A 25,186-nucleotide genomic window follows, 5' to 3' on the forward strand; every position below is an offset into this window, starting at 1 on the left:
CCCGGGGGCTCCGTCCCGGCCTCCCTCTCCGCCTTCCAGCAGATGTGGTCTCCACGGATGTGGCCACAGGAGCACGATGAGGCGGCCCCTCCAGTGTCCGCAGGAAGTGCTTCTGAGCCCTAGCTCCCGGCCCACTTCCTGCCTCTCCTCCCAGCTCACCCTGGGCCAGGACTGGCAGGAGTCCCGCCTGAGAGAGAAGCTGCAAAGCTCCATCTGTCACACTCAGGGGACTGGACGGAGCCTCCCCAGCTCATAACTTTCCTGCTCTGTCAAGACTGACATGAGTTACCCTTCCTCTGGGCCTTTGTCTTTGCGAGTGGAGGGAAGAGGGGGTTGGAGTCTAAAAGATGAAGAATACTGAGTGATGCATTAAAGTACAGGGAAGGAGGAAAGCCCGACGCTCTCATCTAACTCCCGCACAAGTTCTCTGAAAGTTGCATTAAACCGCAGATATCAGATGCCACAGCGCTTGGCGTGGGATTCTCTCTGCGATGCAAAGCAGGAGCCCCTCGGGAGACCTCTGACCTCTACCCAGGGCTTCTGGAAAGTGGCACAAGCACATGCATTGGGTCTCAGTTCCCTCCTCTGGCTGCTTGCCCCAGACACCCTGAGGTTTCTCGGGCCTGAAGCTGCCTTCACAGGAAGGAGCGTGGGGCCATCACAGCCATGTGGCTCCCAGCATTTGGGCCCAACGCTGTCACAGTCTGCGGTCTGGGGCATCCCCCGAGCTCACACTGCCCACGGCGCCCCAGCAGGAACTACCCAGCAGCTGAACAAAGTATCTTTTATTTGTGACGTACAAATACAACCAATGCAAAATGAGATCACGTTTTCCCTTTGATTCCAGTGATAACAAGTTGCTAAAGAAAAAATATATATCAGGGAGTTTATCTTCAAAGTTTCCTCTAAAAACCACAAAGGGTTAAAAAGAACCATACACGTCATGTGCACATTTGACATCAACAAAAATAACCTGAAATAGAGTGAATATAACTAAGGAAAAGAATCAAAAAATATTTTAATGTGCCCCACACAAACAATAAAAAAGCCTGGCGAAGGCCGGCGATGTTTCTCAAAACCAAGACCTGGAGAAGTGGGGAGAGACTGACGGCTGAGAACAAAGGACTCAACACGGACAAGAGCGACACGCTGGTCTCAGGCAGCGCCTCGCCCGCCCCAGCTCTGACCTCCTGGGCAGCCCTTCCAAAGTGGCCGGCGCGGCAGGCTGAGCGGGGCGTGGCATCAAGCACCCAGCCATCCATGGGCTGGGAGTCAGCTGTCCAATGACTGGAAAAGAGACAACATGCACTGCACTCACCTTACGAGGGACTTACACTGGGAGTTCCTTTTGGTCCCCTTGAGTGGGAGGGATCAGAAATCCATGATCTAAGACAATAAATAGTTATCATTCTGTATCCTTCGAGAAGCCAGGATCAGAGGAAACACTCTTCCTGAACATGCCTGTCGTTCCATGATTCTTGGAAGGAGCCCACCGATGCCCTCTCAAAAACTGAAACTCTCCCTTTCGAGTAAAGTCCCTGGGAGCCAGTAGGACAAGGGCACAGGTGGGCTTATTCCAGTGTAAAGCTGCAGGGCCCTCTCCAAGGGAGTGACCCATGCCACAGCTGGTGGGGTCAAGAGCAACGGGGGGCACTCAGCAGGGGCTGGGCCAGGTGAAGGAGGCTGTGTGCATAGTCCCCGACACAAGCAGGGACCCAGGGGAGAAGCGAGGTCAGCCCCGGGGAGATCCGCCAGCACAGATGCCCGAGTCAGGGCAGAGGCGGGCTGTGGGCAGACTCTGAGGTCAGACGGCCCAAAAGACCGCCACGACAGCAACTTCACAAAGGCGAGAACTTTAAGACACTCCTGAAAGCGGAGCTCCAGGATGTCTGGGGGAGGCGTTAGGTGCTTTTTCCTGGATAAGGATTTGGTCATTTTTTCCCTGGAGGGGGAACAAGGCCTAGAGATCAGGACAAGTGTAAGCTCTGACCCTGCACCCTCTGTCTTGTGAGAAAAGGAAGCCCCCGCCCCACCCTGGCTCCACCCCACTGCCGTAGGGCGAGTCCAGAGAGAGGGAAGCAGCTGATTGGCCACCTAGGCGTTTCTGCTGCAGCCTGAGCTGCTGGCCAGGGCAGTGGCTCTAGCGCCTCACTGAGGCAGCGAGGGGTGAGGCTGGGGAGTGCAGGCAGAGGGCCTGCTGCTGGCTGGGGGCTCTCTGGAGAGGGGCGCCCCATCTGCAGAGAGCTATCAGCACCAAGATACGCGCGGAAACAGCACTGAATATGCCAGGAATGAGGGGTCCTTCTGGGGGAAGACGATGGGCTCCCTGATGTTATTCCCCCCTTGAGAGTAAGGACAGAGGTATCTGGGGCGGGGGTGAGACGCAGGGAAAGGACGATGGAGAGGAAGAGGCAGGACCTCTGGTTTTTTCTATGAATGAAAACTCAAGTCACTGCCATGAGATCAAGAGGTTCAGCTCAGAATGCGGCGAAGTCCAAAAGCCCAAAGAAGCAACTGTCCGCACGCAGGCCGCATTCGACACCTTGTTCCTGGTCCTCTCAGCCCCTCTCTCACTGATAGCAATGGAGAGGGGTCAGCCTTCTTCCAGAGTCAGCTGGTCTCCTGGAACGACTCCTCTCTAACTGTGGACCCATAAAAGCTAGAAAGAGCACCCTTGCTTCCCTGGGTCATGGCACAAAAGACCTTCCCACGGTCTCCATCAGCACATTCCGTCCACAAAGCACGAGTCTCTCTGAAGCCTCGCTCTACGCCCAGACCTTACACCCAGTCCATTCCTCTCCGGGGACTGGCCAGACCCGACTCGGGGCTCTAGGACTTCCATAACAGTGGGCACAAACACCCCATTTGTCCAAGCATGTGGCAGGGGGATGGAGGAGCTTGTCAGGAATCCAGCTACAGAGAAGTCGGGGAATCTTACGCTCCAGGACGCAAGAGCAGAGCATGCGGACGGCTTCATGCCCGGGCCTGCGCCAGCCCTGCCCTCAGCATCCCGCGCTCTGTGCTCCCTCCTGGCACTCTGCTCCTCTAGGAGCCAGGAGGAGGGACAGCTCGGGCTGCTCCTCCTTGGGGTTCCATGCCCTCAGGGTGCAGCCTGGCACATGCAGGGCTGAGGAGGCCACAGCTGAGGGCACCTGGCAAGCGGCGTGAGACGAGGGAGGAGAACAGGCCTTGGAGAGAGCGTTCTGGCTTGGGAGCTCAGTGGCAGCAGCCACCACAGTGCCCGCCCGCATGGGAGTGCTGAGTGTCCCCGAATTTGGTCCTCCGGCTCAGGATCTCGTAGGAGCAGTCCTCCCCACAGCAACCGGACATGCTGGGGGAAGAGTCATCGATTTCGAATCTGTGGGGCAGGAGGACAAGGTTGGCTGCAGGGAGCTGACTGCCTCCCTCCCCGGCCTGATGAGACCCCCTAGCTGCAAGGGTGCAGAAGGAGGGCAGGGACCAAGCCAGAGGACACTCCCACACCATCCCGCAAGTCTCCAACCCCCACGACCACTGGACTGGGAGCTCAGGTGTCCAGATGAATGGGGGCTGGGCCCAGGAGAAAGGCACTGGGCAGGCCCCTCCTGCACCTAGAGTCCCACACCAGGGCCCAGCTCCTTACTGCAGCGCTTCTCTGAAGAACTGGTAGGCACCATGATTGTGCTTAAATACCGTTAGCATAACTTTCTTCATCTGTGTGCTGAGAAGCAAGCAGAGAGAACACCTTCCAGAAAGAGACAGATGCTAAGCCGTGCTTTCTCTCCCATGCCTCTGCCATTTGCCCGAGAAGCACTCCTGAGCCCCAGCTCCGTCCCGGCACCCACAGTGCACAGTGCGCCCCTCTGTTAGGGCACCGAGGAGATTGCAAAGGCAGCAGCACCCCCTCCCCCTGCACCTAGCTGGCTACTCCGCTTCCTGCCTGCATCCCCATCACGCACTGAGCTGACCGCACAAGATCTGAGGTCACAGCAGGGCAGGGAGTATCTTGCTGAGAGGGTTCTAGATCCTTTCTTTCGAAACATTCCCATGAGTCTTGTCCTCCGTGGAGGCTCGAAGGGCAGCAGATGCCTCAAAGGCAGCTCCTTCCACGTGGGGGGCCCTTACCTATTGGCCATGAGCTGCAGGATCTGTATGAGGAACTTCCCCAGGCCTTTCCGCCGCACCTTGCTTTCCAATTGCACTTCATAGCTGGGTGACGGGAGCAGAGACACAGGTGTGAGGAGGTGGCAGGTCCTGACAGCGGGCCCACAGCCTGACAGGCACGGTGTACTCTGCCACCAGGCTGGAGCGCCTAGAACAGCACTGTCCACGCCCCCGGCCACACCCCCAAGCTGAGGCTCCTACCAGTACAAGACTTCATCCCCGCACTCCACGTCAAACCGGAAATGAGAAAAGGCAACGGGGACGGAACTGTTTTCCCAAGCAATGAGGTACCAGGCTCGGTCGTCTGTCATTTCTTCCCGTTTCTCTCGGTCCTTCCAGCCCCACTCGCTCTGCTCATACCTGGGAGATTGGGGCACGGTCAGGATCAGGAACTCTGGGAGAGGAGAGCGGCCTGGGGCAGAGACCCGTCCTGCCGAGTGCACCTACATGGTCTGCATGTTGGTTTTTGTCAGGTCAAAGGCCCAATCCACGGTGGCTGGCTCCAGTCCCGACACTCGCTTACATTCGATGGAGACATTTAACCTGGGCGGAGGAGAGGAGGCAGGTGGAGCCGGCTGCTGGCCCAGCGCTGCCCGCTGGCCTGGAAGCTGGCAGTGGGGCGGGCCTGACAGCAGTCCATCAACACAGAAAAGCCAAGCCTTGCCTTCTCGGACAAGGCTACGGCAGCTGCCTGGCAAGGAACTAAGCCTTTTGGGCTCAGATTAACAACTGTCATCACAGGCCCACCACCCTGACCGCAAGTCCCATTTCCTGCCTCCCCTGCACAGCTCGTAGCAGTCCCTGACACCTTTCTCCCCAGCCTCTTCTGTACTTCCTGATTTACACTCATCTCCTCTGTTCCCTTGGTTCCCGCCCTGAGGCATTTTCACTCTTGCTTTAATTCTGAACTGACTCCTCACTGGGCTCCCTTGGGACCTCTTCCTACTTATCTACCTTTCTCCTTTGAAGGTATCTGGGTGACCTCTGACCCTCCGAGCAGACTGTGGCCCATACTCCGCTCTGAGGATACAGCGGGGTCTCAGCTGATCAAACAGGGTAGAACCTGGTCCAACCTCACAGTGTTTTCCTAAACTAACAAATGCTGTAGGCAATCGGTAATTTAATCTGCTAGTTACTTCTAAATGAATTTTAAGTAAATTACAGTTAAACGCCTTGGCCACACTGTGAAATCGCATTCTCTAGGAAGTGTCACATTCTGAAAGTACTGAGGTCAGCTCCTCGAAGTCTTTGCAGAGCACCACAGCAGTATCTCTCAGTGGCTTCTGACACGACCCCTCAGAGGCGGCTCCCACTGGAACCCACCCTCACTTCTGCAGACTGGCACACCCTTTGAGCCGCACAGGTGCTCAGTTTTATAAGTTTGAAACTTCCTGGCTCTTTAAGAGTCTTCCTTTCTTTGTACGTAGTGACCATGCAGTAGTCAGAGATGCCCAAACACAGCACTGCATCTGTCTAAGCTTTTTATTTTCTAAAAAGCAGTCTGTAGGCATAACACTCCGCTACTCTGAGTCAAGTTCAGGAATGCAGGATTGCAGCCACGCGAAGTACACAAAACTCTAGGCACTGAAGGAGCCCCGAGTCAGGTGGCACTGACTGCTTCAGAGCTGTTGCATATTTCTGGAAGTCAGTAGGAATGTGGAGTATGGACACTAAGAGCTAGCACAGGACAGGATGGCTAACCTATGTCAAAGGCCCTCCTGGAACCTGAATGACAAAGCTACCAGAGGAACTGTAATGTGTCTGATATAGACAGGAAGAAGAATGAAAACATTAATGTGATATTATGAAATCCAGACACAGCTATGAAAGGCAAATAGAGTGTTTCCTACTACAGTCTTTGCTTCATAATTCATATATTTGCATTTGTCTATCTTGTCCATTAAAATACTCATACCAGCTGCTACTTACAGAGCTGGATACATTCTTTTTCCTCCTCAAAACAATTTTGTGAGTTCGGCATCTTCACTCTATTTAACAGATTAATAAAAGAGGCTTGCAGAGTATGGCTCACTTGTCCAAGTATAGTTAATAAGAAGCATGGTTATGATTCAAACCCATAGCTGTGATTCCCTAAAACCATAACCCCCATTTCCCCTTCAGCCAGAGCATCTCTGGTAAGACAAATTATGCATCCTATTTTATAAACCAAGAGGACAGAAAGGGGAGGGGGGCTCTAATCAGGATCCTATGATAAATTGGATTAGTAGTAACTGGGTGGTAATATCGGCTAACACTGATCTAGCTTTTAGGATGCTCCAGGCACTAATGCTTTATACCTAATCCTCCTGACAATTCTATTAGGAAGGTGCTATTATTAGCCCCATTCTTGATTAGAAAATTGAAACACAGAGAGGTTAAGTGATTTGTGCAGGGTCACAAAGCCAGTAAGTGGCTTTTAACAAGTATACCATACACTAAAGGAAAGAGCACTGGATAGGGAATTAAAAGCCCCCTTGGCTGCCAGAGAGAAACTCTGTAAGCTCGAATTTCATTCAACTTCTCTGAGCCTCAGTTTCTCCCTTTATAAGAGGAGAGAGTCAGCCTAAATGATTTTTCAAGTGTTTCAGCTCTATGATTCTTTGTCTAGAGAGAGTAACACATCCTAGAGACATCAGTCTGAGATTACGCAATCTTTGCTCATCTATGGATTCCTCTGTCACCTTCACTGGGGACATTTTATATCAACAGGGCACACCAGCTTTTTCTGCTTTTTCCTAACAAAGAAGAACGAGAAAATTTGAGTCTGAAGAAGCCCACTCTGGAAAGGGAAATTCCTGAAGACATGCAAAGAGACAAAGTTAGGAATGCTGAACACTCACCCATTCCGATCATATTTCTTGAACACTGGGAAAGCCTCCAAGGGGTCTCCAAGCTATGGAGGGAAAAAAAAAGAGGATTAGCAAAGACACACATGTGGCAGGGTCGCAGGCTCCACCTTCACATCCAATGCTGGTATGACCCACCTTGGGAGGCTGAGCCCCTGGGCCTGGGGGCTCCCTCAGGCAGACCCTTCATCTGCCTCAGCTCTGAGTTCACATGTCGGAGGCTCAGGAGAGGTAAGTTACCTTCATTTGACAGGGTAAGACAAGACTTTACAAGCCTAATGCTAATACTAGCCTGTGGGCATACAACCTGCTCACCGCTCACTGGACCCAAAGGAGAGAGGCCACTTAATCGACTTGCATACGTCTAAGAAGCCCCCAACTAACCTCACCCGGTCAAAACCCAAAATGGGAAATCACATCCCTGAGACACATCTTTATAAATGTGGACTATTTACTGAGTGGACTAAAAGAATAAAAAATGGGAGATGAAGGGGGCAGGAAGCATGACCAGAATCTCTGGTTCAGCTTGAAAACTGGGTCCATATGGTGCTCAGATTCACAGCTACTCCATCCGACTGCAGACCCTTGAAACCAGGCAGCTGCATCTTCCTGGTCCCAGCACAGCCTCTGGGACTTCATGGGCAGTCAATGTTTGAAGGAATGAATGAGAAAATTATATATTTTACGAGGGAGGTTTCCACCCTAAAATGCAAAATCTTAACGAAAATTTCTCGACTCTCTTCTTTTGGTAAGGAGGAGACCCCCAGAGAGCAGCAGCCACTTCCATTTGAATCTGCATTTCCCTCCCTGCCCACGTGGGCCAGGGAAACTCTCCTGCTCATTTTGGCACATTCTCCTCGGCAAGGAGGCAGCGAGCGGTATGGGTGGGTAGTAACACAATTCTGCCACAGGGTGGCGCCAAAAGAAGTAAAATTAAAAACCAAGTTGAAGTTCCAGGACGAAGGGACTGGGAAGGAGGGGAGAGTCACCCTGTTGGCGGCATCCACTTTGGCACAGACAGCATCCATGGCTGCTCGCTCCTCCAACCGCTTCTGCTTCTTCTCCTTTGCTTTGCTCGACTTCCTCTGCAACAGGGAAAAGCAAAGTTGGCTGGAGGGGCTGTGGCCAACCAAGACCTGACTTTCCCTTTGAGGAACTGAAGGGTCTGTGTCCACAGGCCTGGCCTCAGCGGCAAGAACTTCCAGTGCCAGCTGCTGCACACTTGCTGGGGTGGGAAAGATCCAAGCATGCTCCAGTTGTGAGACCTTGGGAGTGTCGTCAACTTCTCGGCTTCCTTATCAGGAAGAGTATTGACCCTTAGGACAGCTGAGTCACTGTGAGGACCCAGTGAGACCACGTGACAATGCCTGCAGCAGAGCCTAGCCTGAGTAGGTACCTAATAAATATTCACCACCTCCCATCCCTTCCTAAGGAGGGAACAACTAATTTTAGACACAATCAGGGCAAGTTTCAGGGAGGAGATGGCATCTGAGGTGGCTGCTGACAGCTGTTCCTAAGTATAAGTTTATTCAAAGGCTTTTCAGTGTCTTCCAGCTTCCGGTGTGGGGACAGCCCCTCTGGGAGCTGGGCCCCTTTCTAAACTAAGGCCAGGGCACTCTGGCTTAAGGAGACAGCCGTTCCCCAGAAGAGCTGCTCAGCCAAGGCCAATGAGTGGCAGGCACACCATCCACCTAGTAGACAGGGGAGAGTGAAGGGCCCCAAGGGGTTCGCCTGGGGACAGAGGCCATGCTGACACATGGCCAGCAAGGCCAAGTTGCAGCCACACGGGCAGCAGGGAGGAGCAAAAGGAGGCTGTCCTTGCACAGAGGGGCAAACGGCGAACCACCCATAACCGCATCTGGAGCAGATCCTATCCTGAGGCCCGTGTGGGGTTCCCTCAGGCCTAAATGGACTCGCTTGTCCTCCTGCAAAAGCTGGTAACACAGGGAAAAAGCCCGGCTCTGGAGTCTGACAGGCCTTAACCAAAGGCTCTTTCTGCTCCTCAGGCCCTGTGGTCTTCGGGCAAAACACAGCCCTGCTCTGAGCCCCTTTCTTCATCTGACGAGTGGGGCCCCTCATATCTCCTTGGAAGTTTTAAGCCCATGAGGATGAGGATTAATATGGCACATGCTCAATAAATGACAGCTCCCGTTCTTACTCCCAAGGACCAGAGTAGCACACTCAGCCCGAACCCAGAGGCACCCCAAAAGCACTGGTAAGATAGCTCTGCTTTTTACCAACTGCCCTCCTCATTTCCCCGAACTCACTAAAAAGAGGTTCTGCTACCTCCAATCACAGATACTAACTGGTCCCAGGAAAGGGTGAATTGAAAACCAGTGGCTGGGAAAGTTTTTCAGGATAAATTCCACCCTCGGTTCCCCAGGGAGGGACACTGCTTAACTCACACTTCAAGATACCGCGGCAAGAGTTCAGATACCAGGAACACAGAGACTGCTCTAGGTGTAAACTCGCCCAACACCAGCTATTTATCATCTGCAGGCTGAGCCCTGTGCTGGAAGCCAGACTAGATCCCATTTCTTACCTCCCTAAAGGAAGGAACAAACAGAAGAGAACAGGCCATCTTCACAGTGCTGGGATCTGTGGACAGAATGAGCCCCTCTCTATCACATACAAGTTTTAGAGCATCCATCGTTTTCTTTGGGAAGCTGGGTTTCAAGACAACATTGAGATACACTCAGCTTGCAAAGCGTTTTCACGAATATTGTCTGGTTCAATTCCCAAGACAGAAACCATCATCTCCCTTACACATACAGAAACTGAGGCTCAAAGGGATGGTGTGACCCATTCCGAGTTCCCCAGAAAGTAAATGGCAAAAGGGAGACTCAACCCCCGGGGTGGGCAGCAGATCCAGTGTTCATTCTACCAGGGAGAACCTAGGTCAGTGTCAAAGACCTCAGCCTGACCAAGGTTAAGGTCAAGATGAGACAGGGAACCCTCAAGGCAGCTATTCAGCAATTCATTTCTCATTACCCTTCTGGCTTGGTAACCACAGGTATGACACGCCAACACAGTGCCACCCCAGGCCCTACCTCCATACTGGGGTAGGAGTGAGGAACAGGGAAACCTGAGACACAAGGTCTCCAGGGCTGTGTGATGGGGCAGAAAGAACATGAGCTTTGGCGTCAATCAGGCCAGGCCAATGTTCTTCCCGCTGCCCCCTGCATGGCCTGTGAAAGCAACTCCACCTCCAGGAAGATGGGGTTGCAATGCTGGCCTCACAGAACAGCTGTAAGGACTGGTCAGGAGTCAGCACACTCCACAGCAGAGGCGGCTTCCCTCCTCCACACTGCATGCTGCTCTCTCTTAAGAGGATGCAGAGCTGAAGGATCAAAGGTGCTGAAAGAAAGAGACTCCCGGGACCCAGAAAGCACTGAGATGTGGGTTCCCTCCGTAGCATCTCGTTTCTGAGCACATGAAGTAAGTAATTCCTAAGCACGATCAGCAGGAGGGCCAACCCCGGGCCTCCAGATTTATGGGCTCATTCATGCAGGGCAACAGGCGAGCCAGGCAATCCTCAGAGCGAGGCTTGGGGCTGCCACGGCTCCAGACTGCAGACCATGAAAGAGCCCCTTTAGGCGCTCTGCTGCCTGCACACGGGGTGTGAGGCAAGCTGCGGCAGGCTGGGCCAGACAGGCACGGGCTCCCCCACAAACCTAGCGTACACTAGGGAAAGTGGTCTCCTACTGTTCCAATTAGCTTTGCCCTGCCTTGTGGAGGTAAGACTATCCTGTGGGGACACAGAAAAATTCTCCTAATTAAAATGGGAAATAAGCACAGTGAACAGTAAAGCTCATTGTGGTTAAATGTCTTTCCCAAGGGAACTTTATATAATAAAAAGAGTGTGGGATTTTGAGTCAAGAGACCTGGATTTGATTCTCAGCTCTTCTACTTAATAGCTGTGTGACTTTAGGCAAGTTATTTAATCTCTTTTCAGCAAGTAACTCAGTTTCTCTGAACCTCGATTTCCACATCTAAAAAATGGGGCTAACAATGCCTACACCTCCCAGGACTGTTGTTGAGGACAAAATGCTGGAAGGTACTAGATACAGAAATACTTTACAGGAAGGACTTCTGTTTACAAGGACCCACTAATGTCAGATGCTCTGCTAGTGCTTCCATAAAGATGATTTATTTTGATCTTTACAGTAACTCAACAAGGTATGTATGTGTGCCCACCTCTTTGACGAGAAAACTGAGGCGCAGAGGCAAGAGAACTTTCAGGGTCACAGAACCAGTGAACAGAATTCTCAAAGAGGTCTTGCTATCACGCCCTCCCTCCACTCCCACTGGACTGTACACTCCATGAGGCAGAGGTCACATCTGCATTATTTCCCAGTGTATACCAGTGTTCAGCAAACACTGATGAATGAATCATCCAGGATTCAGATCCGGGTCTGAAGCCTGGATTTCATGCTCCTTCTACTACATCAATTACACTAATATGGCACTTATCGTTATAGAGTGGGACATAAACGCTATCTTTACATGCAGCTGTGAAACTCCTCCCTCTGCTACTCTTATCAAACTAGCATCTCCACAAGCAGTTCTCTGATTGCTGGGCTCACATGGAGGAATTAAAAACAAAAACATCAGATGAGGGCAGGAGGCACCTCTCAGAAAAAGGATTTGGCATCTTCTAGATTTTCAATGTCAATGCCTCCATCCCACAAAGTATTCAGGATCCAAAAAGAACCTGTTTCGGGCAAAGGGAGACATATCTAAATTCTAATTCCTAAGAGACAACATATCTGTGGCAGCCGGCAAAAGAATTTTGAGCATGATGCTCCATCTGATACCGTTCTTTCTAAGCCTGAGGGCAGCCTGTCAGATGGAGCCGGGCCCTCTGCTGGAGGGCGCCGACCTTCCCCACAGTGGGGTGGGGCGTCCACAGCCCTGACCCATGAAGCCATGAGGATAATGAGATGTTTCCAGCTCCATTTCAGGGAGGAAAATTCAAGTCTCTTTTGCAGTGAGTTTTAGGTCAGAAGAGACTAGGTAGGGGCCGTTCTGAGAAACACACTTGTAAACAATCAGTAGTAAGACTGGGGCCCTAAGGGAAGCAAGGATCACAGTATCTCTGAAGCCTGCCAATGAGGAAGCGATGAACCAAAACGGCACGTAATACTTCTTGTTTTCTGCTTAGTCTGTAGGGGCTGATGCTGGGTAGCCACTTACCAAGTGATACTTGGCACATAGGTTTTATTCACTTTCAAGAGCTGGGTCTGGGACCTTTCAACCAAGTCTCGGTTCAATGTGCCAAAGTCTCTAGACTTGATTTTCTGCATGTGAAGTACATAGTATTGAAATCCCTTGTTGAAATATGGTGAATGTGTTTTGACATGGATTAGACAACTATTTTTGTCTAACAAGTTGATTTGTTCAGTCAATAACTGAGTGAGAAAAAAATCTAGGTTATTAACAGTAGGGACAAACCCAATGGGTTAAAAATAGCACAAATCTATTTTGGATGACTAAAGTAAAGGCTGAGAATACAGGCAAAAATACCAGCCACTATTTAAGAGGCACCTATTTGGCCATTTACATCCACTATCTCATTTAATCCTCGAATCTCTCCTAAAGGGTATCATCATCTTCATCGGACAGATGAGGAAATTCAAATTCAAATTCAAATTCGGAAAGGCCATGTCACGATACCATGCTGCTAGCCAGTGAATGGGGTTGGAACTGAGGTAGCTCTGGCTCCAAAGCCAGGGCTCCCCACAGGTGGGGAAAATTCCATGTAAAAACTAATAATATACACAAGGAGCGGCGGTTACATTTTTAGGAGAGTGACTGATGCTACTCTATTTGGCACGTGGGATGGTGAACTCACAGAAACATGTGCATAACTTCTGCCAAACCTCTATGAGCACGTGCCAAGGAAGGGCAAGAAATGCGACTCCAGGCGGCCTTGCACAGAACAGGTGGTCACTATGCGTCCGCGGCTGCGGGCACCACCAGTGGTCCCGCTTCAGTCTCTGGCCCACCTTCTAAACGGCTTCTCCGTGCAAAGCCACCGGCTGTCCTAAGGCTGCTAACAACCCAGGTAAGAATTAGCACCACCTCACTGCATCTAGGAGGCCGTGAAGGCAGGCCTCTGTTGGAAAGAGACTGTTTTAGGAGGAGGAGGAGCCTGGTGCAAAGGTTTCGAAAGAGAGTAGAGGAACGGGCTCCACTGAGAATCCGAGCAGCGGGAAGCACAGCGGCCGCGAATTCGCGAGACCCAAGTCGGGGTCTGGCCCCAGTCACTGCCTGTGTGACCTTGGCTGGGCGCCTTCTTTTCTCTGGGCCTCAGTTACCTCCAGGCCAGGAGTGGCCTAGGATGCGGAAGCCGCGAAGCTGGTGACAACCAGGTGACGGTGACCCCTGGGGGTGGGGGGGATACCCCAAGGTTTGCGCAGAGGGAGGGAGAAGCCACGAAGGTAACAGGTCATCCAGGAAGGCAGGGCCGACGCGAGGGGCGGGGGCACCCCTGAGGTGGGGCCCGGAGAAGGGCCCACAGGATTCTGGTCTGGGACCAGTGTGGAACACGTCGAATGGGGGAATCAGGTCATGTGGGGGCTGGGGGTCACGTGAGGCCGGAGGGGGTCGGGGTCACGTGAGGGGGGGTCAGGAACAATGGGGGCGCAGGGCGCGAGGGGAGCGGGGAGCGCTCCCAGCCCTCGAGTCTCCTCTCCCTGCCTCACTCACCCCCATGGCGGCAACGGCGGCGGCAGCCCTCAGCTCCTCCTTCCCACACTTGCCAGCAGGGAGGCGGCAACGGTGACTACGGCGGCAGCGGCGAAACCAGAGCGGCCGTGGGCCCCGCAACGCGCATGCGCCTCGCGGGCCTCCCGCGCGCCCCGGTGGGCAGCGCGCCTGCGCAGAGACGGGGAGGGGGGGCTGGCGGGGACCGGCGTGCAGGTGGAGAGCTCCGGAGGCGGGCCGAGGGTCTCGCAGCCTAAAGAGGCGGGAGGCGCGGAGCAGCGTCGCGCTGGGAATGACGTAGGCCCGGGCACGCCCCCTTCTCGTCAGGCTGCGTCTGTAGCTATGACAACCGCCGCGCCGGGCTGAATGCAGCCGGCCTTTGGGCCGCTGGGTGGGTGGCCTCGCCACCCCAGCGCTCTGCCTCTCTGGGGCCCCGCCCAGCCCCAGACAGCCAGAGGAGCAGCCACCTTCACAGACGACCAAACGCGTCACAACTTCTGAAGTACTTTTTTGAAGTAGCCCCTCCTGTAACCTTCGGGCACAGAACTCTTTGGAACCGTTCCCACCTTCTAAATCGTGACCTCTTGAAATTCTTTTCTAACCAGAGTCCCTATATTCAATCATTCATCTTGTCACCATTCATTCACTTTCCATTCATTTGCTCTCTCAATAAACGTTTACTGGCACCTACGCTGAACTGAGCCCAGGGGCCACAGAGAGGAGCAAAATGCCCGTTGCAGTCCAAAACACTGTTTAGAGAGGAGACAGGCATGCACAACTGTTTAATGGTAAGTGGCTGATGCCGGGAAAGTGAGACCCCAGGCATATTAGACAGTTTTTCAGTCTATCCCAGAAGATCAGAACATGACCCCTGCATGACCTGCATCAGAACCACCCGGGGAGCCTGTGCATTGTGCATATCCCTGGGGCCTATCCCCAGAAAATCCAGGGGAGGAGCCAGAGTCTTGGCTTCTAAGATCTCCCCAGTAGGGTCGAACACAGGAAAATTGTAGAAACGCTGCCCTAGACTTAAGCTTCACAACCTATCAGGTTTTGCTCATTGTCTCATCTTCAGTGCTCAGTGTGATGAAGGCCCCCAAACAGGTATGCAAGCAGCATTTGCTGAGTGGCTACTGTACGCTAGGCACTGTTTCTGGAAGCAAAGAAAGCAATAACCAACAGAAAAGACACTGCTCTCATGGAACTTGTATTCTAGAAGGAGTATTCTAATAACGTTTGATGATATAGATTCGACAGAGAAAAATCGAGCATGGAAGGAGGACAGGGGAGGTCGGGGTTTCTCGTTTTAGCTAAGATGCTCAGCGAAGGCAAACATGAGGTGACATTTGAGTCAAGATCTGAAGGAGAGCAGGGGACGAGTCATGAGGCTATCTGGGGGAAGGACATTCCAGGCAGGTGGTACAGCTAGTGCAAAACACCCAAGCAGGAGCATAATTGGAAAATTTGAGGAACTGCAAGAAGTGAGTACAATGTGGCTGGAGCAGAATAGTAGGAGGTGAAATCAGACAGGTAGGTAAGTAGAGGATCATTTAGGGCTGGTAGGGTTTGAAAGACTTTGACTGACTGAGACTAGAGCGAGCTGGGTCACCATCAGGGAGTTTGAGTGGAGGAGCAGAAGGGCTGCTCCCAGTACCACCGGCTGCTGGGCTGAGAAGAGAGTGTAGGGGCGAGGTCAAGGGAGAGGCAGTGCAGTAGCCGCTGCTCTAATCGAGGCAAGAGCGATGATGCCGGAGCGAGCTGGATAGCAGGGGAGGTGGGAAAAGGGGTCAGAACCGGGATGCATGTCGGAAGTAGAGCCAACAGGACTTGTGGGCGGATTGGGTATGAGGGAAAGGAAAGTGTTGTTAAGATGCCTTCAATATTTTTAGCGTGTGCTACTGAAAAAATGGAGTGACTTCGACTGAGATGCGGACCACTTTGCAAGTAGCCAGGTGCGGGTGGGGAAGGGGAAGATCAGGAATTTTGTTTTGGCCATATCTGGTTTGAGGTGCCTTTTTAGATCTTCATATGGAAGTGTGGAGAAATCAGAGTCTGGAACTCCGTGGAAAGGTCCAGGCAGGAGGTACAAATTTCAGCACAGTCAGTGTATGTAAAGCTGAGGATGGATGAGACCATGGAGGGGATGCAGGTTGGTTAGAATGACCCTTCAGCCTGCATCCTATTCCTTGTGATTCTGAAAATCTGGTTGCTAAGCACTCTGGGGACCCAAAGAGGGAGCCTAAGGGCTGGAGGCGGGTGGCCCAGGTGGGAAGAGGGACATCTGAACTTGCTCTTGAAGGAGAAGGAGGCAAGGAGATTCCAGGGGAAGGAACAGTATCTGCAGAGCCAAGGAAACAGGAAGCAGTAGGAAAAGGTGGGAATGAGGCTCAGCCCCGAAGCCAGCGCAGCCCTCTGCTGGCTTCTCTTCTCTCTTTACTCACATTGAACTTCATGGTCAACTGTTTCAGGGATCGGGTGACTGTCACCTTGACTGCTTTGTGCTCTGTCTCTTCTTCCACTCCCCACTCTTAGGTCCACCCATCCACCCCCAGGCTGCTGGAATTTGCTGGATACCAGACAAGGCCTGGGAGGTGGCCCAGTGGTCTCTCGGGGAGGTGACATCATCTAGGCCCTCTGGAGGCCTAAGAAGGCCCAAGGCCCTGTTCCTGCCCCACAGCAGTGTCCTTGGGGGCTGCTCCCAATTATGGCCTGTCCCCTGCCCAGATCTACTGAGGTAATGGACAGAGCCTGCTTTGGAATCAGACCAGCATGGGTTTAAACTCCCTCTCTGCTACTTAGGGGCTTTGTGACTTTAGGCAAGGTGCCTAAAGTTTTCGAGACTCAGTTTCCTTATTTCCAGAGTGAGACTACCCACAGCCATCATCTTCATCATCATCTTCCATGGGAATTGTGAGAATTAAATAAGATTAAATGAGATGGGATGGTGGACAGCACCTGGCATGGCCTGGCATAGGGCAGGAAAGGAAAATACATCTCCCCACCCTCTCTGCCCCTTCCCCACTCCTCCCAGCATCCCTTCCCTGCCAGATATCTGCCAGATATTAGCCACTCTCTCCAGCTCCCGGGCAGCTGGCCCGGGGGGCTTCTCCACTCTTCTTCTTTCTGAACCCCTCTCTCCCAGGCCCTGCACCCCTCCTACCTCCTTCCTGGTCTCTCCTCCTTCCCAAGGCAGCCACTCCCCCGAACTCTGTATTTTGTCCTCTTCTGACTCTAGAGCTCTCAATTGCTCCCAACAGTCCATTTGGTCATTTGCTCCGTGGAGGCATGGGCCATCATGTGCTCCATGCTGTCTTGTGAGCTGGACAACAGGTTTGGGGGACAAGCCTTGCCCCTGGGAGGATGTGTCACAGCACGACCAGGGAAAGGCAGACTTTGCACTGTGTGATCAGTGAGCCCTGAGAGTCCCCTGATTTCCCCAAAAGAATCTGAACGCGCCCACCCTCCTATTCCCACCAACCGGGGAGCTGAGGCTCCTCCAAGGCCAGATCTCTGGCCCTGGGCCTCGTCCCCTCAAGGTCCCTCCCTGCAGTCCTCCTTCCATCCCCCCAGCCTTTCTCAACCCTGCTCCTCTCCAGCTCCAGCCTGCACTGGGCCTCCCTCCTACTCAAAAACTTTTGGAGAAAGTGGCCTACCATCTCTATCTCCTTGTTTCTCAGGCCAACAAATCCTCAACCCGTTGTTTGTTTGTTTGTTTGTTTGTTGGCATTCGTGACACATCCCCCTCTTTCTAAAATGCATATCTGGTATCTGGTCAGGCCAGTTAAAGCCCTCTGAGGTTCTGGGCTCCGTGAGGGGTTAGGGGTTATGCGTTTGGGTTCTGCCCGCCTGGCCTGGGGGCCGCTCTCCACACCCACCTTTGGCCCTTCACCTGAAACCCTCTTTCTTCACTGGGGTCCCCAGCTTAAACATTGGAAGCCTTTTCTCACTCACATAGCTGGCCTGGGCACACTTCCTGCCAATACCTTGTTCAGCTCTATCACATAGCATCAAGGTCACTCAGTCCCGCCATCTCCCCCATAAGACTGCAGGCTCCATGGCAGCCGGGGGCCGCGCATGTCTCCTCCGCTGCTGTTAAGGCTGCCAGATACAATGCACAGGACAAGCTTAAACTCACTCTTTATCTGAAATTCAGATTTCACTGAATGTCCCGTATTTTTGTATGCTAAATTTGACAGCCTTAACTGCTGTACCCCTGGGACCCAGCTCAGTGCTTGACATAGAGCAGTTGCCCTGTAAACGTTAGTTGAAGGAATAATGGTGGCAGTGATGGTGGCAGGCACAGGTGCTGCGGGGCACAAAGCAGAGGTAGCAGGCTCCCTGGAGGAGATGACACCTGAGCCGAAGCAGATGGAGATATTAGGTCATGGCCTCAACCAACCCCTCCATGGGGATATCTCCTGTGGTGGGTTGAATGGTGTTCCCAACAAGACATGCTGAAGTCCTAACCCCTGATGCCCATGAACGTGACCTCATTTGTAAACAGGGTTTTTGTAAATGTGATTAAATTAAAGATCTCAGGAGGAGATCATCCTGTATTGAGGACTGGCTTTAAATCTGGTGACTGATTTCCTTATAAGAGAAAGGAGAGGGAGGTTTCACACACGCGCGCGTGCGCACACACACACGGGAGATGGCCATGTGAAGACAGAGGCAGAGATCAAAGTGATGCAGATCAAGCTGAGGAACACCAAGGATTTCTGGGAGCCCTCTGAAGCTAGGAGAGACGCATGGAAGGACTTCTCCCTTGGAGCCTCTAAAGGGAAGAGACCCAGCTAACCCCTTGATTCTGGCTTCCGGAACTATGAGAAAATACAGAGCTGTTGTTCCAAGCCATCAAGTTTGTGGTACTTTGTTACGGCCGCGCTGGGAAGCTAACATGCTCCTAAGCCTCTGTCTTTCCCAAGCTCAATCTATAACTCTTTCTTCATGACCCCTTGCCCCAGAGCCCCCTAGAATACCAGATCTCTTATCTAGCCTATGGTAGCCAGCCACCAAAATGGCCCCAGTGATCCTCACCTCCTGGTATTCTTGCCTTTATGTAGTCCACACACACACACACACACACTGAATGGAGCTGAGCTGCGTCGCAATAAAGTGCCGTAGAAGCGATGGTGTGTGATTCTCAAGACGAGGTCATAAACCCTGAGACCAAGCTTCTGCCTGAGCCTCTTGGGATAGTCCCTGTGGAGGAAGCCAGGTGCCATGCCAGCAGGAGGCAGGAGCAGCACAGCGAAGAAGCCCACGTGGTGAGGGACTGAGGCCTCTCACCAACAGCCAGCCCCAACTTGCTAACACAGGGAGTGAGCCACTTGGAAGACGATTGTCCCTTCAGGTGACTGAAGCCCCAGTCGACATCTTGACGGCAAACCCATGGGAGAGCCCAAGGCAGAACCACTCAGTGGAATCATTTCTGAGATTCTGATTTACAGAAGCTTTGGGGTCATTCGTGAGGCAGCGCTATTGCCGCATGACTGATACAAAGCCCCAACTGAATTTCATGCTTGTTCTTAACGTCAAGGTCTTCAAGCCCCACCCTTGGCACTAGAAGTCAACAGGAGACAATCGGTGATTGGATTTAATGGTGACAGCCGTCCTCACTGGCCTCAGGAAGATGAGAGGCCGCTCAACTGTCAGGGCTGGGAGGAACCAAGTGGTCATTGAGTCTATGCCTCCCTGAGGCCAGGGAAGCCAAGGCCCAAAGGTGGGAGGGGGGTGAGATGTCCTGACTTTGGGGCCCACAGCCTCTTCAGGTCCTTTCACGGGTCAGCCGTGACCAGTCTGAACAGTCTCCTGTGCCTGGAGGCCATTGCCCCATGTCGTTTCCCAGGGCTGCGGTAACAATGTAACCCCCGCTGGGTGGCTCAGACAAGGCCACTTATCGGCTCACACTTCTGGAGACCAGAAGTCTGAAATCAAGGGACTGGCAGGGGTGGGTCCCTCCGAGGCCTGGGAAAGAAGATTCTGTCCAGGCCGCTGTCCTTGGTTTGTAGGTGACCATCTTCACTGTCACATGGCATTCTCCCTCCATGGTGTCTGTGTCCAAATTTCTACTCCTTATAAGGACACCCGTCCCATTAGGCTAGGGCCCACCCTAATGACCTCGTTTTAATTTGATTGTTTCTGGAAAGACCCTATCTCCACATAAGGTTGCCTCCTGGAATACTGAGGGTCAGGACATAAACATGTGAGTTTGGGGGAAAACACCATTCAACCTGCAACACCCCAGGACCCTCTCTTTAGGGCCAAGGTCTTTCTGCCCATAATTTGTTCTGTTTCCCAGCTTCTTTCCTTCTCTCTGCCTCCCTGCCACCCATTTTGTGCTCACGGCAGACCTTACTAATCCTTCCTGGCATCCTTCTGCAGATCAGAGTCTCATCACCAGCCTCCAGGCAATCTGCCTGCCAATACTACCCGTTAGGACTTTGCAGAGGAGCAGGGGGAGTTGGAAGAGGTGATGAACAATAAATGTTTATTGAACGAGTGACCAAATACATCTAACCTAAAAACAGTTCGAGATCCATCTGTCTGTCCCAGGTTATCCCTGCAGACTCATCATTGGGCCCAGTGAGCCTGTTTTCCAGGTGGACCCTCAGTCCTCTCTGCTGGTTCTCATCTTAGGACAGGTGGGGACTTGAGGCGCAGACTTCAGGTCCAGAGCCCATGTCTGCCAGGGAAGAGGCCCCTCCAGCCCTTTCTCCTGACTGTAGTTCAGCCAACAAGTATTTCTCAATGCTTCAGTGCAAAGAAGGTGCTGTGTCAGGGGCTGGGGTGGGCAGTGGGGGCCAGGGCTACCTGTCTACCCAGCAGCCATGCTTCTGCCTTCCTTGCTAAATCTACTCAGGTGATGGGTGGAGATCCCTAGATGTCATGGCAGGTGTTCTGGATCACATACTTGATGGGTCCAGTCCCAGCATGGGAATCCTATGCCCCTTTGCTGGGGATTAGTTTAAGGGGCATGGGCCTGCCCAGGGATTCCTGGGAAAGATTTTTCTCCCTGATAAAAGAGAGATGCCAGGGAGAAAGCCTCTGCCCTATGTCCCTCTCCTCCCACTCTGGGAATTGGGCTCCGAGGATGGGAAGTTCCCAGCAACTGCAGCCATCTCCTTGTGACCATGAGGGGAAATCTGATTCGTGGAAGAGGCAGAGCTGAGACATGAGAAGTACCTGAGGCCTTGATGACCACTGAGCGCTGTCCGTGGTGGCCGCTAACCTCCTCACTGCTTAGAAGGGATAATAAAAATGTCTGGTTCCTCAAAGCACCATTGAGTGGAGGAACAGCCCAAAGCATCTTTGCTGAGAGGATGTGTGGATCCAGGGATATGAAAAACAGGGCTCTGACATCAGCTGGTTTGAGATCGGTCCCAGCTCTGCCACTTACAAGCTGTGTGATCTTAGGCAGGTCACCTTCTGAAGTCTCAGCTCCTCACCTGTGAAATGAAAATAATTAGAATGCTTACCTCACAGGGCTAATGTGGGGAGAACGAGATAACCTAAGTAAGGCATTTTGCACAGTGGTTAATACCTCTGAGCACTGAATTCATTTGTTTATTCATACACTATTCAACGACAGTTATTAAAAATCTATGTATTTGTACCAGGGTCTAAGGATGTAGCTGTGAAAAAAATAATAGGAACTCAAAGAAGTTGGCCGTTATCTTATTATAAGAATATTGCTCTTTCTGTTATTATTCTAAGTCTTTGCCTATAAGTAGCTCCTAATATGCTGATAAGATCAGGGGAGACTCGGCAGAAATGATTTTCTTGGACCTGGCAGTGTAGGTACCTGCAGAGTGAGAAGGGCTGGGCAGTTAGTAGGGCTCTCCTGAGGAGGCGATGTTCGGGAGACCTGAGGCTGATTCACTCAGCAGCCATTTGTTGAGCACCTACTGTGTGCCAACTGCTGTGGAGCTGTGTGAGGAGCTGGGCATGCACAGGTGAGTAAGACAGATGCCCCACTCTCTCTGGGCTCACAGCCTGGGGGAGAGGACAGACAGGTAAGTTGTTGGTTACATTAGAGTGTGACTAATGCCGAAATGGGGAGGGGGCAGCTGTCCTAGACAAGGTGATATCTGAGCTTCATTTTGCAAGGCAAATGAGAATTAGTCAAGAGGGAAGGAGGGTCGCTTCCCAGCTATCAGGAATGGCAGGTCGTTGAGCGTGGCTAAAGCATAAGCTCAGGTGGGGTGGTGTTGAGAAATGTATTATTTTAGAGGCTGTGGTTGCAAATGACAAAAGACTGAAATCGTCCAGCTCAAACAATCAAGGGAATGTGTTGGCTCGTATGACTAAAAAGTTGAGAGGTTCAGTGGCTTCAGATGAGGTTGATCCAGTGGCTCAGTGATGTCACCGAGAAACCAGGTTTTCCCTTGTCTCTGTGGTGCCCTCCACAGTGCTGGCTTTCCTTGAGGATCAAAGATGGCAGCCAACACTCCTGGCTCAGCTTCCTGGCCTTTGTCCCATGTTTGTCATGCGCCAATTGGGCCAGTTTAGGTCGCTGGTCCACTCTCTGAGTCAATCGTGGTGTCCAGGGTGTTAGGAAAGGCTGACATTGGGGTGGGATCAACCCCAAAGCACCACATTGATGCTCAGAGGGGAAAAGTAAAAGGCAGGGGGGCGGCGAATAGAGGTCAGGAGGCCAGATTTAGAAGGAGATAAGTCAGGCTCAGGAGCTTGAATTTAATCCAAGAACAATGGGAAGTGGAGGATTGGCTTGATCAGATTGGATTTGAGAAAGATCACCCTGGCTATTGAATAAAGACTAGATTAGATTAGAGCAAGAGAGGAGGCAAGGAGGCCAGCTGGGAGGCGGCTACGGTGATGGGTGAGGGGGAGCGGCTATGCGGGAGGGGACTGACAAAAACTGGGGAAGTGAAGCACAGGGAGGAGTCCAGGGCGGCTCCCAAGTCTCTACTCTGGGAACAAGTGGGAAAGGGAATGGGGGGGTGGGCAGGAAGTAGAAATGAGCAGTCAAGAGGCTGAGACCTGTTTGGACAGGCTAGGCTTGAGGTATCTGAGAGGGAGCCAAGCCCAGAGGTCCAGAAGTCGGTTGGTTGGATATGGGGTTCTGAAGCCCAGGGCAGGGGGTCTGGGCTGGGGATGGAGATTGGGGCATCCACAGCTCAGGGAGTTAAGGCTGTGGACTGAGCCCGAAGGACCGACAGACAGTAGGGCTTGGAGGCAGCCAGGAGAGCAGCCGGCGGGGTGCCGATGTCTTGGACGGGGCGGCCCTCTCTCTGTCCAGTCCTGCGCAGAGGTGCAGTGAGACCACGCCTGCCAAAGGCCCTTCGGGTTTACAGATGACGGCTACTGGTGACCTTGGCAGGAATAGTCTCTGAGGTGGCAGAGGGCGAAGTGGCGCTGCAGCGGGGTGGGGAGTGGGCGGTGAAAGCAAGGATGGAGGGGTGCGAACAACGCTTTTAGGAAGCCCAGCTTAAAAAAGGAAGAGAAAGCGCTGCAGTAGCGTTAGCTGAAAGGGGCAGCTAAAAATGACCATGGATGGAGGGAAGGGTGGCTGTGTGTGTAGGTGTGTCAGTGTATGTGAGGGGGGTTAGGATGAAGGGACTTAAGCAGGGTGTGTGCTGAGGGAAAGACAACAATGCAGGGGATAAATGAGGACCAAGGTGCTCAGAAGCGTGTGTGTGTGTGTGTGTGGTGTGTGTGTGTGGCAGAAAGCACGTGGGGCCTGGGAGCTAGGGCTGGCCTGAAGGGGAGGGTGACATTCAATAACTGGAGGTGAGAAGGAAGGAGCTGAACCTCTGGGTGTGGGGCAGGCCTCAGAGGGGTTCCTGCCAGATGGCCTCAATTCTCTCTGGAAGTGGGAGGCAAGGTCATGTGCTAAGAGCCCTGCGGCAGGTGGGCAGGGGTGGGGGGAGGAGTGTAGGAGGAGCCGGAGGGGGAGGGCAGGAAGGATGCTCGCTGCTCCCCTGGGAGCCATGGAGGTGCCCAGTGAGAGCAGAGCGCTCCTGCAGGAGCCACCAGTCCCAAGGACCAGGCTGGGCATGAGGCATGCAAATAGGTGGGCGGGGCCGGGGTTTGCAGGGTGGATGGGGCGTTCTGGGGCACCCGGTAGGGCTCAGCAGATGGAGAGCAGACCTGTTTGGCTGGATCAGAAACAGGCTAGAAATCCCTTGAGTACTGAGCTAGGAGAGAAGTTCCAACTTTGCCCAGAAGGCAATAGGGAGCCATGGAGCATTCTTGAGTAGGAGTAGGACGTGATCAAAGCGGAATTTAAGAATCTGTATCCACCTATGTGTGCATGGTGGAGTGGAGAGATCAGACTGAAAGCAGAAACCGAGCTGTCGAAAAGGCTGAACGGAGGAGGTCAAGTGTCAAACGTCACAGAGGAAGAACTTTTGGCTCCAGAGGTCAGACCCAGCAGCCTGGGGCGGTGATGGTCTTCAGATGGCCACACAGCAGGAGCTGCCTCACAGAGCAGTGACAGGATTTCCAGCCCTGCTTGGGGTGCTCAAGAAGGGACCCCTGCTTCAGAAGGAAACTGGCAGTCAAGGAGGCTGTAATAACATTCCATCTGAGACGATGCTGGATCCTCCCAGCAATCAGATGAGGTCAGAATTATTGTTCCCTTTGAGAGGTGAAGGAACTGAGGCTCAGAATGGCCAAGTAACTCACCTCAGGCCACACAGCAAGTGAGAAGCAAAGCCAGGAACCACCTCAGGCCTGAGCTCCTTGGCCTGCACTGCTCCTGCATGTTTCCTGCTGTGCCTGTCTCCTACCATTTCTCTAGGGATTTCTGCTCCACCTGACTTCGTTCTGGAAGTTTCTGGGCGGCTCTAGACCAAGGAGACTTGCTGGAGATTGGGTCTAAAGCTCAGTAATTCAGATGGCTGGCGGGGTCCTTGACCTACGGATTTGCCCCCAGGAGAACAGGCTCCTTAGGGTGCCAGGCTCAGCCTCCCAGAGAGGACTTTTGTGGCCAGGCTGAGGTCGGACCCCTAGGTCCACACTGTCACCACCAGAGGGCGCTGGCTCTTGCCCAGGTAAGGGCAAGGGGGAGGTCCCCTTCCCTGCTTCAGAAGAAATAGCTTGGGCTCCCTGGTCTGGAAACTGCCCCCTCGTGGGTCTAGGGAGCCCCTGTCACCTTCTCCTGTCGACCTCGGCTAAGGTCTTGCTGATCCTTCCACCCCAGTTCCTGCTTGGCTCAGGGAGTCAGGTTTCCTCGGCGTAGGTGTCAGGAAGCCTGGGGTCTCCTTGCTGACCTCCCGCCTGGTTCTGCTCTGCCCTTCCCCAGCACCAAGCACAGATGTGTCTGCCTCGCTGCCTTTAGCCCCCCTCCTCACACGGCCCGCAGTGTTAAGGGGGTGCCAAGCACTGGATTGTCACCTCTGTCACCTTCTCTCAGCCTCTTCACAACCCTGGTTGGGAGTGTGGGTCAGTCCAGGGGATTACTAACTGGGCCCAAAGGGGAAGGGCAGTGCCCTGGGCCACATATCCAGCCAGTGGGCTCTGGG

General features: G+C 52.9%; 2 protein-coding genes across 3 annotated transcripts in view; one reads left to right on the forward strand and one right to left on the reverse strand.

Moving 5' to 3' along the window:
* Positions 1–770: 770 nt before the first annotated feature.
* Positions 771–13,858, reverse strand: NAA40 (N-alpha-acetyltransferase 40, NatD catalytic subunit). Of its 2 annotated transcripts, none has more exons than XM_039860017.1 (8): positions 13,701–13,858; positions 7,979–8,074; positions 6,984–7,036; positions 4,591–4,686; positions 4,345–4,503; positions 4,105–4,188; positions 3,623–3,700; positions 771–3,358 (listed from the first exon to the last, which is right to left on the reverse strand). In XM_039860017.1, exons 1-8 carry the CDS (start codon positions 13,704–13,706, stop codon positions 3,217–3,219), a joined length of 714 nt encoding a protein of 237 aa, XP_039715951.1. In that variant the 5' UTR covers positions 13,707–13,858; the 3' UTR covers positions 771–3,216. The 2 variants fall into 2 exon arrangements, with proteins under 2 accessions (XP_039715951.1, XP_039715952.1); XM_039860018.1 differs by lacking the exon at positions 13,701–13,858 and adding an exon at positions 13,396–13,416.
* RCOR2 (REST corepressor 2) overlaps positions 12,914–25,186 on the forward strand; it is a 21,270-nt gene continuing 8,997 nt past the window's right edge. Inside the window, exon 1 of the mRNA XM_039860008.1 lies at positions 12,914–13,363. The gene's annotated coding sequence lies outside the window, so the exon portion shown is untranslated. The remainder of the gene's footprint in view (positions 13,364–25,186) is intronic.

Source organism: Pteropus medius, unplaced genomic scaffold, assembly GCF_902729225.1.
Source record: "Pteropus medius unplaced genomic scaffold, Ma_sr-lr_union100, whole genome shotgun sequence".
Classification (NCBI taxonomy): Eukaryota; Metazoa; Chordata; class Mammalia; order Chiroptera; family Pteropodidae; genus Pteropus; species Pteropus medius.